Source organism: Saccoglossus kowalevskii, chromosome 21 (genome assembly GCF_978046115.1).
Source record: "Saccoglossus kowalevskii chromosome 21, keSacKowa6.1, whole genome shotgun sequence".
Classification (NCBI taxonomy): Eukaryota; Metazoa; Hemichordata; class Enteropneusta; family Harrimaniidae; genus Saccoglossus; species Saccoglossus kowalevskii.
This window is the reverse complement of record NC_140661.1, coordinates 29,414,965-29,428,202: the sequence shown is the minus strand read 5'-3', so window position 1 is coordinate 29,428,202 and position 13,238 is coordinate 29,414,965. Positions and strand designations below refer to the sequence as shown.

Genomic DNA, 13,238 nt, shown 5'->3' with positions numbered 1-13,238 from the left:
CAATAATTATATGTAGCAATTTCTCTTTCTGAGCTGTATCCTCACTAGAAAAAAAATTACACCGGTGTCAGTATACTTCATGATAAGCATAAGAATCTCATCATTTTATAAGGGATGTAAATATGGCAGCCACTTGATAGTGTGCGCAATTGAGTGTCAAAACTTTTAGCCATCTTAAATTTCATGCTAATAACTAGTTTAACACTGATCTATATAATAATTGAAAAGTTTGAAAATTCATACACTTCTAGGAAGGAACCGCACCCCCCCCCACCCCCCAACTATTAAATATAGGGAATATGAATTTTATTAGTGATTGTGGATGGATGATTTCGGGGGTTGCATTAGAAGATGAGTTGAAGGAAAACTGTATTATTTTGCTAATACTGAGCGAAAAAGACTGAAAACTGCTTTTTGAGAGTGAAAAATGTTTGCAAATTTTGTCGGTGACAATCGAAAAGTTTTGTAGGAGTAACAAATTTTCTGGGGTCCTACAACATGTTCACAAATAAAATCATCAAATCATAAAAAAACTATAGTTAATGTTAAACTATTTACAGTATGTACCCTTCTAAATAAGGTTAATCTCTGTGCTGATAGAGAATCGAGACAGAATCTCTACATGTGCCTGGCCCAGCTGCAAGACATATCTGTGTGCACACATGGGAAAAGATTATGAGCCTTTAACTATAACCTTTAAATCAACTTTCCTCACCTTTTACAAGTAAGCCTACATAAATAGTGGGAAATTATGCTCTATTAATAGTGCATACTCTCTTGTACAAATGACCAAAGATTTTCCATGTTTAAAATAAATCTTATTTTTACAGTCCAGCATAGAATTAATGCAATTTTTAGCTTATGCGCCCTGTTACTGGGATATTCCAGTTTAGATGTAGTCCACCCCTGTATCTCAGACTGGGTTAATTTCATTCAAACTCCAAACATACATCATATCATACATATTCACATGCATTTATTTCATAATCCAACTGAAGTTGGCCGAATGTCGGCCATTTTAGTACTAACATTCTTCAAAATCAAGCATTTCCGTACCTGATCTCATTCGAACTGGTCCTTGATGCACATCACATCTTTTTCAGATGGCCGATGGACAACCATTGTGTTTTTAACGAATGTTGTTTTGGAGTCATATTGCTAAAATGACTGGACTGATCATGTTCAAACTTATGTCATATAACACATTTACACATGCATCTGTTTCAGAATCTGATTCAAGATGGCTGATCATCATTTTAATGCTAGAAATGCATTATGAATGTCATGGGCCGATTAAGAGAAGGAATCACGCAAATAATTTGATGATCTTGTAGTAAATGTGAAATATACAATCCTGAGTCGATAGGAATCAGTTGAAGACACTTCATCAATAGTTGCTATGGCAGCATTCTATCGGAGCCAAACTACTGCTCCTCCCACGGATTAACAGGAGATTATCTCCAATGCGTTCATACGGTCGGGAGCCGAACGAGAGCCGAGATATGCCAGAGTTCGATTCAGTTCGATCAGAGCCGAACGGAACAGTGCCCTTGAATAATCTCCATATAAACAAGGATAGACTTTAATAAAACAAAAATTCCTCCCAGGAGTGTAAATATTATGATAAATGTATTGCATTTTTTAGTAAACCCAAGAACTATTAAAAAGAAAATAACCTTTTAATCTTGGGATAGAGGATTTGCCATAAAAAGGGCTAGTGTGTTTATGTGTACAAAGATTTAATTCAAACTCTATTAAAAAATTACACATTGTAGGATACTCTTGATACAACAAATCTGTTCCCTTCATTACATCAATTCAATAGCAATTGAATCCAACTAGCCAATCAGAGAGTGCAATGTTATTCAATTGGCCAACTTGCGCACTGTGATTTGAGTCATTTATAAATATTTATTAAAATGAAAAGAACATGCTTTCAATAAAGCTGTTTAATTATTTTATAAGTGGTTTATCGAATTTATCGAACATTTATTCAAATCCAGTTGAGACTACTGGATTGGCAAGAATAAGTTGCTACCAATATACTGTGTGTTGTCTCTTTTAGTACTTCCCGCAGCTCACATGCTGACAGGGTCATCAATTTCAGAATTGTGATTTCATCTGCAGTGATGTCACAACAATTATTTAAATTTATAAATATTTGAAGATTATAAACCTTAAATATTTAGTATGACACTGTACTGATTCACATTTTGCAAGATTAATTAAAATGGTGACAGGTAAACATTTTGTATTATTTTTTTTTTACATTTAATTTGTTTTTGTTTTGCATTTAATGATATAATGATAAATGTACACAGTAACACATTTTTTTTAAATAGCATTGCAATGAGTAAAAACACAAACAGTTAAGCCCCCCCCCTCCCAGCTAGTTATAACTAGTTAACATTTGTTCTTAAATCAGAGATGTTGATATTTACATTCCTCTCAATTTGTTCATTTAGTGTGAAATAATTTTCACTTTTCATAGTTTGAGACCTACATGTAGGACTTACATTTTATTTATCCTTTTTAGTTACATGTATTTTATTTTTTTGAGTTAGACAGTTTGAAATTATTTTTTGTCTAACATTACTTAGTAACGAGTGGTATGAATGTTGGAAATAAAAATTAGAGGACTCTGTGGGGCCACATAAAAAAGTGATCAAGTCATATGGCTGAAATTCACATACTACACGCAAAATTCCGTCTTAAAAACGTATTTTAATATTATAATTACAACATTCAAAATTCAGCATTAAATCTTCTATTGAAAAACAATCTCAGATAACGAAAATAAGAATCATTTCTAGTATGTTGTTCCTGGATCTGCGTAGTCTCTGCTACATATTCAAATCGTATGGGGCGGCATTACACAAACGAGTCATGTCGCAATCACCTCAAAATAAACCATATTCTTCATATGCTGGATATTTGATTCCCCCATCGTTACCGTCGATGCGATCAATTCAAGGGTTTTTTATTCGGCGCTAACAACGTTGTTGTATTAAACTTTTAGGTGTTAAAATTGCGACTTTGTCAGTTTAACCAATTTTGACAGTTTTTGTCAGGAAGTGTGAAAACCGCGCGTCGACAGTACGATATTATCTTTGTTATGAATGGGGAGTAAGTAAAAAGGCGGGAAGCGCGAAGATAACAAACTGACCAATCAGGCAATAGCTCCTAGAGGGGGGGGTGGGAGCATTGACGCATTGCCTAATGTAAATGAAATCGCCCACATTTTTGTTTTGTGGTGGTCTTGTAGTTTTGATGAAAAGGCATAAACGCGCCATTAAATAACCTGACTTCATTGAGTTTTTACGAAATTTGGTCTCATCGAAACGGAAATTTAACTACATACACCGAAAGCCAAGGATATCTATCGTCGCCCTGCGAAGTTTGAAATCTGAGCGAGGATTTTTAAGTGGTATAACGTCAAGTTGAAAACCGGCATATTGGGTGGGAACAACACAGTGAAGACGAGACTGTTTGTGCAAGACGTGGCCCAGTCACGTGGTACCTAGCCTTATTATTTTCCTTTTACTCGAAATCTGCGAATTTACTGACAGGAGTTTAGGTTGCAGTCAGTAGTGATCACCGTAGCATGATCTTTCCAGGATTGCTTGTGTAAAATTAGTGTCTGAAAAAGGGTGTAAACATTCGAACGGAGGTTTGAAAAATTGAGCAGGAAATCGGGCTCGGTACGAGTCACGTGGTGTGGGACATTGGTCTATTTCAGTTTCCATTATGTTGTTGTCGTCGTGAGAAGTGTGTGTAAAAGTCGCCAACAGCTTGCATCGTCTGAACGCGATTAAGGTTCATCGCACCGTGTCGATTGTGTTGTAATTTTGAGATCGTTGGTGTCTCAATGTTGGCCACGTTTGTATGTTTTCTACTCCGGTGTCGTTGAGGCTATGGTGTATGGCTGCGATGGCACCCGCGCTCACTGAAGCGACGGCACAGCCTCGCAGTTTTAAACTCCCGCCAACTACTCCAACTACGACGGACCACGAGGGAGCACAAGCTAGCAGTCACGACAGCCCCGATTCAGGCCACTCAGTGGATCATCTGACGTCGCCGTTGCATTCTCAAAGTTTGGTAAATCGTCGCCAGTTTATTCAACAAAACGGCAACAGTCATCACCACCCCTCCACAACACCACGTGTGACCTCGAGGACATTGTGTACAAACTTTGACCCACAGAAACTGAGGAAAAATCTGATGGGTGAAACCTTCAAATCGACCATTCAATTAGTGAATGGCAATTCTAATTCTCATTTTTCGAATACGATGAATAATAATTCTTCTAAAACTAATACAGGAACAGTTTGTTCTACAGCAAAGTTCAACAACCTGACCTCTTTACCTTTGTCAACAATGTCTCCTCAGACTCCAACAACAGGAACACCCACACCCTCGCAAGAGTCACTTGCAAGCCCAGGACCCACAACCACTGATGTGGAAACTATAGATCGTAATGATTTTTCTGATGAGGCATCTGTTGATGTAAATGAAGATACAATTCATACTGCTAGTGATGATACTACACTCACTGCATTGTCTCTTGGTATCTCTGAAACTGATGAAGAAGATGTGGAAGATGAGATGAACACAAACCAAAACAACAACCCAACCGAAGTGTTCGATTCTAGTGTTATCTCAGGTAAATCAACAGACTCGTCAAAGAAGCAACAGCATCTACAGAAACGAGCGTCATTATTGCTGAAGCGTCTTCGGCGTTTACAATATAAGCAGGTGGATGGTCACCTGCAACAGCAGTTGGGGGGTCTCCTTGAACAACAAAATCAACATATATTAGCAGCAAAAGAAATGATTAAAACTGGCAGTAATGTCGATTCTATTGATTCGACCAGTACCTTTGACTCGACCACACCAACTTTGCTTGGATTAGTCCAGCAGTTGGACAAAGATAACACTGCCCTAACAAACTCCACACTATCTAAAAAGTTACCAAACAGAACTACTAGCTCACACTGCTCACTGTCAAGCCCAAATAAGAAATTTAGAAGAGAGGTGAGGGACACGTCAAATCTTCTGAAAGCCGGAGTGAAACACTTACAAATGGAAATTGATTCTGATGCTACAGAGGGTAGTTCTGGAGAGAGCTGTGACGAAGAGGAAGTTGTTTCGGACAACAAAAGCCATACTCATGTACCAGTGTAAGTATAATATATAGTTGTTTATTATTCCTAATATTACTAGTAATAATCAATATTTACTACAGGTAAATATCCTTATACCAGACCTGTAAACTCCAGTTTTCCCATGATTGCAATATCTTGGTAGGACTACAGCGAGAAAGGAGGTCAGTTTGCAGGACGTGTTGTGTAAATAATAAAATGCAGTCACTTCATGTACCGCATTTGTATTATATTAATTTTAGGTGTTCCCATAACAATTGGATATGCATGACATCTGGGTTCATTTCAAGGTCACTAATGGGTCATCCACCTACAGAATGGTGGTATATAGCTTTGATAGTGCATGTTAAATAATTAAATTTTAAGGAAAAATTATTGATAATAGTAGACATTACACATTTGCAGTTGAAATAGAAATACAACATCGAACTTTGAGCTTATGAGTCGTGCATGTAACATCACCACAACAAAGGAACAAGCTTACTATTTGGTTTGTGTACATTGCATTAAAGAGAATTTCAGTCTACCAGTAGTGCTGGTTATTGTGGATAGGGATCTCTCCAGATAAATGTGAATTAACATAAAACTAACAGACTTCACTCTTCTATGTAATAGTTCAATCATTTTTCATGTGCCTATCTGCAGGTTATTTCTTTGTAGATAATATTACCAAATATAAATTCAAAGTAACAAGATGTCCTTGTACTCTTTGTGATGAATGGTTAATTGAATGAACACAATAGATATGTTACAATTCTGCTCTTGTCATTTGGAATCGACATCCTTTGTTTTGCTAATCAGAAGATGTTATTGTTTACTTGTCAGGATATTTCATTTTAAAATGTTAGTGCTTTTCAAATTTATTACTTAGAGAAAGTCTGATAAGATTATATGCTGCTTTCTATTGATATACAAGGTTTGACCAGATCAGAGATAATTATATTTATTGTTTGCCAAATGCCATCTAGTCAAAACTGTATTTGGGAGTGGCATGGGAATATATTGTGCATGTATAATTTTTTTTGCTTGGCCTACCTTCTAAAGATTTACTCTTGTCTAAGGCCGAATAATACTAATTTGCTGGGGTAGACGTTTTATTAATTTTAAATCCCCATTTCGACTATATATAGTGGATCTTGAACAAAGGCAATCATCTTGTCACTAAGCAGCATACAGGCAATACTTCTGTGGCAAGATGCAGAAAAACTGGATATTTGTTGTTAGATTGAAATTTTGCCCTTTGTTCTACTATTTATATCTACAAATAGTATAATAATGATTTTATAGCAAAAGAGTGCAGAGAAAAATCTCTTGTGAACATACTCTTGTCACTGTTACCTTTTGCTATTTATAAGCAAGTCTTCTGTATTGTACACGCAGTCAGTCGTCAGCATTCTGAATTTGAAAAGCACCCCTCTTTGAATCCTGCCCAATGTGTTTTGTGGAGGCCTTTAATTCTATCTTCCTCCCCTCATGTGCTGTACTCTTGTCTCTAAAGTTATTGCTAGGACATCATTGTGTTTTAACTGCAGATTTGAATTAAAGAATTACCACATTAGTGAATTGACCAGAAAGAATTTGCATATAAATAAATAATTGTGGGCTTATTGGCATAAAAATGAACTTTTAAATTTCCTCTGAAATATAGGGTTACTAGAAATGCAGGAGTGTTTTGTTAAATTGGCCATGGGATAATACTTACAATAATGTTTTTAGTTGGTCATTGATCAGACTTGGGATTTATTATGGTGTCAAATTTATACATTTTTATTCTGCATGAAAACTGAATGTACTGCAGGATTGTAATGTTTTAAAGTCTCCTTGTCAAATACAATTCAAATGAAAATTCTTTCTTACAATCAGGCAACGCGTGTCATCAAAACACACCAAACACTAACCATTTGGAAATTACATCCGACATCAGTGACTTCTGGATTAACAACTAACACATAGTGGATATATATTTTTCATAAGAATAATTTTTTTTTAAGAAATAATTTGTATATCTACAGTGTGCATCAAAATATTTAAAACACTGATGAAAGAAAAGTGTTATTTTAATTTAACTAAACTGTGCTAAAAAAATGGCTATTGCCCAGCAATGAATGATCTGCCGATTTTGTTTCACATGCAAATAATTTGTTACTGAGTTTATATAAATGTTAATTATTTTTTATTATGTACAAATTAATTTGTTGTGAAATGCAAGTAAAATTTATTTTCATCATAAGCAGACATTTCTAATTGCACACAAACATTTGATGTGAAGTGATGTCAACCATGATGTTTTTTGTTTCAATGAGTACCTGAAACTGAAGCCAGTGTTCTCCCCAGGATGTAAACAGCGTGGCGGTGCCGCCACAGTGCTTCGATTTGCCGCCACACCGGTCTGACACCGCCACGATGATTAGCAAGACCACCACAGTGCTTTTTTCATTGGGGATCTCGTCACGCTGGTTGGCCCGACTGGCACTCAAAATTAGCGACCACCACGGAAACGCTTCTGACCAGGACTATTGTCATATTGTTATTATACTTGCGTACCGACCGACAAGCATCCTGCCAGTCGTGAATAATAATTTGTAAACAATAGACATAGTCGTGCGATGTGGTAGCAGCTTTAAACAATACAAGTCAATTTTGTAAAATTAGCACCGCTTTGTATGTAAGTAAGTAAATATTTTCTGGCGATAGACGCAGTCTTTAGATTGAAAGCTAAAATTCTTTCAAAATCAATTCCACCCCGATGTAACATGGGCAATGCGGAGTTCACGATCAGTTTACGCTACTCAAGAAAAAACGTGTTTATTGCGTGATTGGGTAAAATACATTTGAACTGTTATCATCGTGAATCATGTAAAAACTATTCTTTCAAGACTTCTTTTACATTTTAAATATTGTTGATCACCTCTTTCGAAAAATCATGCAGTGTTTATCTGAAATCCATACCAACACATCGTGCTATGACATCGCTTTACTTCCGCAATGTTATTTTTATGATCACGATCATTCGGAAAACTTCGGGTTCTACCGGCATTACCATGCGGCATTCTGATTGGTTAATGGCGTTTTTGACCCATCGGGTCAAAGGATACATGCGGTCAACTAACGCGTCATAGCTATCATGGCGGGTCTGTGTTTTTCACTGAAGTGATCAAAAATAATTTCTCCCGATAAAATTAGTTCAAATTTTGCGTTTTTTTCATATAAAAAAGAAGTATTTAATTTTTGCATGGCATCATGACTGGGTAAGAGGAAGTATTGGTATAACTGGTGTATAACATCGCGAAGTAAGTTATGTCACGTCGTAACTTTGATGATCGTTTGGAAGTGTTTTTGATCGTTCATTTACTGTAAATGTAAACGTTGTAGAAGCCGATGGTCGGAATAATAACCAGCAATCCGCCAAATAATTACGTGGTCGATTTTTTGAAGGAGAATTTTGTAGTAAATAAGATCATGAAAGTCGTGAACATAATCCTGGCTGAAACGTTTCAGATGCGTTTCATTCATTCAACCTTTTTTTTAGTCTGCAGCATTTGCATTTCGAGAATGTTTCATTTTTAAATTCAAACTGGAACGTAATTTTCTGACTGCAAAAAAAAAAAATATTTGCACTATGACGGAGCTCATTAATATTACAAAAGTGCCCAAAATAAGTGTTTATAACACTGTGAAGCAAATAAATACTTTGTTTTTGAAAATATGTTGTTTATTGTGGGTATAAATGTGCTTTGGTCAATTCCTATTATTATGTAAATTATATGCAAATTATGCCGCCACAGTGGTTTAAATTCTTGGGGAGATCACTGGAAGCACTCAAAATTTTCTCTCAATTTCACAAATACTGTATTTTTGCATATACGTCAGTGACTACAAAACAATCAATTTAGTCACCTGGAAAGGTTATGATGCTCTAAAAGTGAGATTAGAATGCATATGATAAATCATTCAATCTTGTACCTTGTTATGGGTTCTCATGAGCTACAAGTAGGTTTCAACATCCTAAAACGTCATTCATGATGACTAGTGCAATTAGTAAGTTCTTTCCTGTCTTAATTATTTCCCCAAGTCACAGAAGTAATTTAATGGGCAACTCATGACACAATAGTCAGTAATTATTACATCAGTAATTTCCAGAGTAATATGTGAAAATAGAGTTGTGTAGAAAATGTCTTAGAAGTGGTGTAGTTAATATAAGCAAATTAATTTGTTGTGAAATGCAAGTAAAATTTATTTTCATCATAAGCAGACATTTCTAATTGCACACAAACATTTGATGTGAAGTGATGTCAACCATGATGTTTTTTGTTTCAATGAGTACCTGAAACTGAAGCCAGTGTTCTCCCCAGGATGTAAACAGCGTGGCGGTGCCGCCACAGTGCTTCGATTTGCCGCCACACCGGTCTGACACCGCCACGATGATTAGCAAGACCACCACAGTGCTTTTTTCATTGGGGATCTCGTCACGCTGGTTGGCCCGACTGGCACTCAAAATTAGCGACCACCACGGAAACGCTTCTGACCAGGACTATTGTCATATTGTTATTATACTTGCGTACCGACCGACAAGCATCCTGCCAGTCGTGAATAATAATTTGTAAACAATAGACATAGTCGTGCGATGTGGTAGCAGCTTTAAACAATACAAGTCAATTTTGTAAAATTAGCACCGCTTTGTATGTAAGTAAGTAAATATTTTCTGGCGATAGACGCAGTCTTTAGATTGAAAGCTAAAATTCTTTCAAAATCAATTCCACCCCGATGTAACATGGGCAATGCGGAGTTCACGATCAGTTTACGCTACTCAAGAAAAAACGTGTTTATTGCGTGATTGGGTAAAATACATTTGAACTGTTATCATCGTGAATCATGTAAAAACTATTCTTTCAAGACTTCTTTTACATTTTAAATATTGTTGATCACCTCTTTCGAAAAATCATGCAGTGTTTATCTGAAATCCATACCAACACATCGTGCTATGACATCGCTTTACTTCCGCAATGTTATTTTTATGATCACGATCATTCGGAAAACTTCGGGTTCTACCGGCATTACCATGCGGCATTCTGATTGGTTAATGGCGTTTTTGACCCATCGGGTCAAAGGATACATGCGGTCAACTAACGCGTCATAGCTATCATGGCGGGTCTGTGTTTTTCACTGAAGTGATCAAAAATAATTTCTCCCGATAAAATTAGTTCAAATTTTGCGTTTTTTTCATATAAAAAAGAAGTATTTAATTTTTGCATGGCATCATGACTGGGTAAGAGGAAGTATTGGTATAACTGGTGTATAACATCGCGAAGTAAGTTATGTCACGTCGTAACTTTGATGATCGTTTGGAAGTGTTTTTGATCGTTCATTTACTGTAAATGTAAACGTTGTAGAAGCCGATGGTCGGAATAATAACCAGCAATCCGCCAAATAATTACGTGGTCGATTTTTTGAAGGAGAATTTTGTAGTAAATAAGATCATGAAAGTCGTGAACATAATCCTGGCTGAAACGTTTCAGATGCGTTTCATTCATTCAACCTTTTTTTTAGTCTGCAGCATTTGCATTTCGAGAATGTTTCATTTTTAAATTCAAACTGGAACGTAATTTTCTGACTGCAAAAAAAAAAAATATTTGCACTATGACGGAGCTCATTAATATTACAAAAGTGCCCAAAATAAGTGTTTATAACACTGTGAAGCAAATAAATACTTTGTTTTTGAAAATATGTTGTTTATTGTGGGTATAAATGTGCTTTGGTCAATTCCTATTATTATGTAAATTATATGCAAATTATGCCGCCACAGTGGTTTAAATTCTTGGGGAGATCACTGGAAGCACTCAAAATTTTCTCTCAATTTCACAAATACTGTATTTTTGCATATACGTCAGTGACTACAAAACAATCAATTTAGTCACCTGGAAAGGTTATGATGCTCTAAAAGTGAGATTAGAATGCATATGATAAATCATTCAATCTTGTACCTTGTTATGGGTTCTCATGAGCTACAAGTAGGTTTCAACATCCTAAAACGTCATTCATGATGACTAGTGCAATTAGTAAGTTCTTTCCTGTCTTAATTATTTCCCCAAGTCACAGAAGTAATTTAATGGGCAACTCATGACACAATAGTCAGTAATTATTACATCAGTAATTTCCAGAGTAATATGTGAAAATAGAGTTGTGTAGAAAATGTCTTAGAAGTGGTGTAGTTAATATAAGCAAGATCCGTTGACATGTAAAATGTATTCTAATATTTAGATAATTTTAAGTAATGTTTTTTTTTATTTCTGAGCTTTATATAAAATAACTTCAATTTTAGCATGGTATGCTGTAAACCCCCCCCCCCCCCACACACACACACACACACAACATGCATACCTGTATACATTACTTGTACAAATGCATTCGGCAATGTGTAGAATTTTCCAGTCACATGACTAATCTAGTGATCGAAGGAGTGGTTTCACTTCCTGTATATCTGCCAATGTGCTATTTTATTTACTGTGAAAATCTTTAATCTCATTCTCAATGTTCCTGCATTATATTATGTAAAAACCACATAGAATTGCTGTCTTCAGCCAAAGTAATGTGTAGTAATTCTACGTAAAATGTAGTAATTTACAGAATAATAGTGAAGGTATGCTGCATGTGATCAAGACTTGTATGCAGTTTAGAATATTAGTTACAGTGCTATTCATGACTGACTCATTCGACTGGCTGTCCTCTGTGACTATCAATATCCTCTTCTCTACCATGTATTGACCATTATGACAAATTTGTTTTTTGGGTTCGGCTTCTTAGGTCAAATGTTTTTATTAGTTTCATCTAGATGCAGTAGATAATAATAAAAATATTAATGTATTTGCTCTATGAAGTAGTGCATGTACTCACATTACAAATGTGTTTCTGTGGGGAAAAATAAGACATTCATATGCGTTTCTATTGAAAATGCATTTCTAATAGAGCAAATATTGTATTCAGATGCAAGTAAGCTAAATACAAACATCTCACCTAACAGGTCTTGACGTTAACTTTTAAACTTGCTTGTCTGAAATGTATATTGCCTGTATATTTACTATAGTTTAAGGCCTGCGAGTTACTATTCATTTGTCAAAATTTTACTTGTCCTGGGCTACTCTTAGTCTGCATCTAGCCCTGCCTAATTAGTCAGAAGGGGGTAAAAAAAAACCTTGGCAACCTTGCATGATTTCAAAGATCCCTGACAAGTTGATAAATAATATATTATAACATGGTTATTAAAATAAATCAATCTTAACATAGAAACTTTCTAAATTGTGTAGATGGTCGCTGCAATGTTCTCAACCGGAATTAAATATGTAGGGCAGAATTGTTTAGATCAGTTCAGAAAGTATTAGATAATTAATCATCCATGTGGAACATAATAATGAGAGAGAGGATGCATTTTGTTTTCCTTTTAGTGGAAATAGCATTTTTGAATGCATGTTCATGAAATGATGATATATCAGATGTTTAATATGAAAACTGGATTATGCTATTAAATTTTCATTCTACATTAATAAATTGTCACTAGCATTCCCTCATTTTGTCTCTGGAGAGTGAAACAAAGATTTAAACCATGTGGCAAATGTCTTGTCTGGCAAAAATACTCGCTATATTGAATGGAATTCTGAGTGACTAAAAACTGAACCACTTACTATTGACATTTGCTGTTTGTTTTATTGACTATTAATGCAATTGACCTTATTTAAAAAAGATACATGTACTTTCCTCAAAACCCCATTTTCATTGCAATTACCATAAATATATTAATGCACCAGTTCCTATTTTTAATTGAAACAAGAATCCATTGATGAACTAAAAATAAATAATGACATCATTGGCATGTGATGTTCCTGTGTAGTGACGTCAGCAGTGGTTCATCCCAGAACTGAGAGTAGCTAACATATGGTTTTGTTGAAATAACTGGGCGGTTTTTACAGTGTACAATATACTTGTATATATCAGTGATGTTTCGTTGTAGTTATTAGTAAAGGTCGTTTGCAAAATGGTGTTTAAAGACAACCGTAATATAATATTTGCACTGTAAGAGTCAAC

At 35.5% G+C, this 13,238-nt stretch overlaps 1 protein-coding gene across 1 annotated transcript in view; it reads left to right on the top strand.

Moving 5' to 3' along the window:
- Positions 1–3,222: 3,222 nt before the first annotated feature.
- The window catches only part of LOC100375819 (KAT8 regulatory NSL complex subunit 1-like), a 39,116-nt gene continuing 29,100 nt past the window's right edge, over positions 3,223–13,238 (top strand). The window contains exon 1 of the mRNA XM_002735204.4: positions 3,223–5,180. Within this exon, the coding sequence (XP_002735250.3) occupies positions 3,886–5,180 (1,295 nt within the window). The 5' untranslated portion in view covers positions 3,223–3,885. The remainder of the gene's footprint in view (positions 5,181–13,238) is intronic.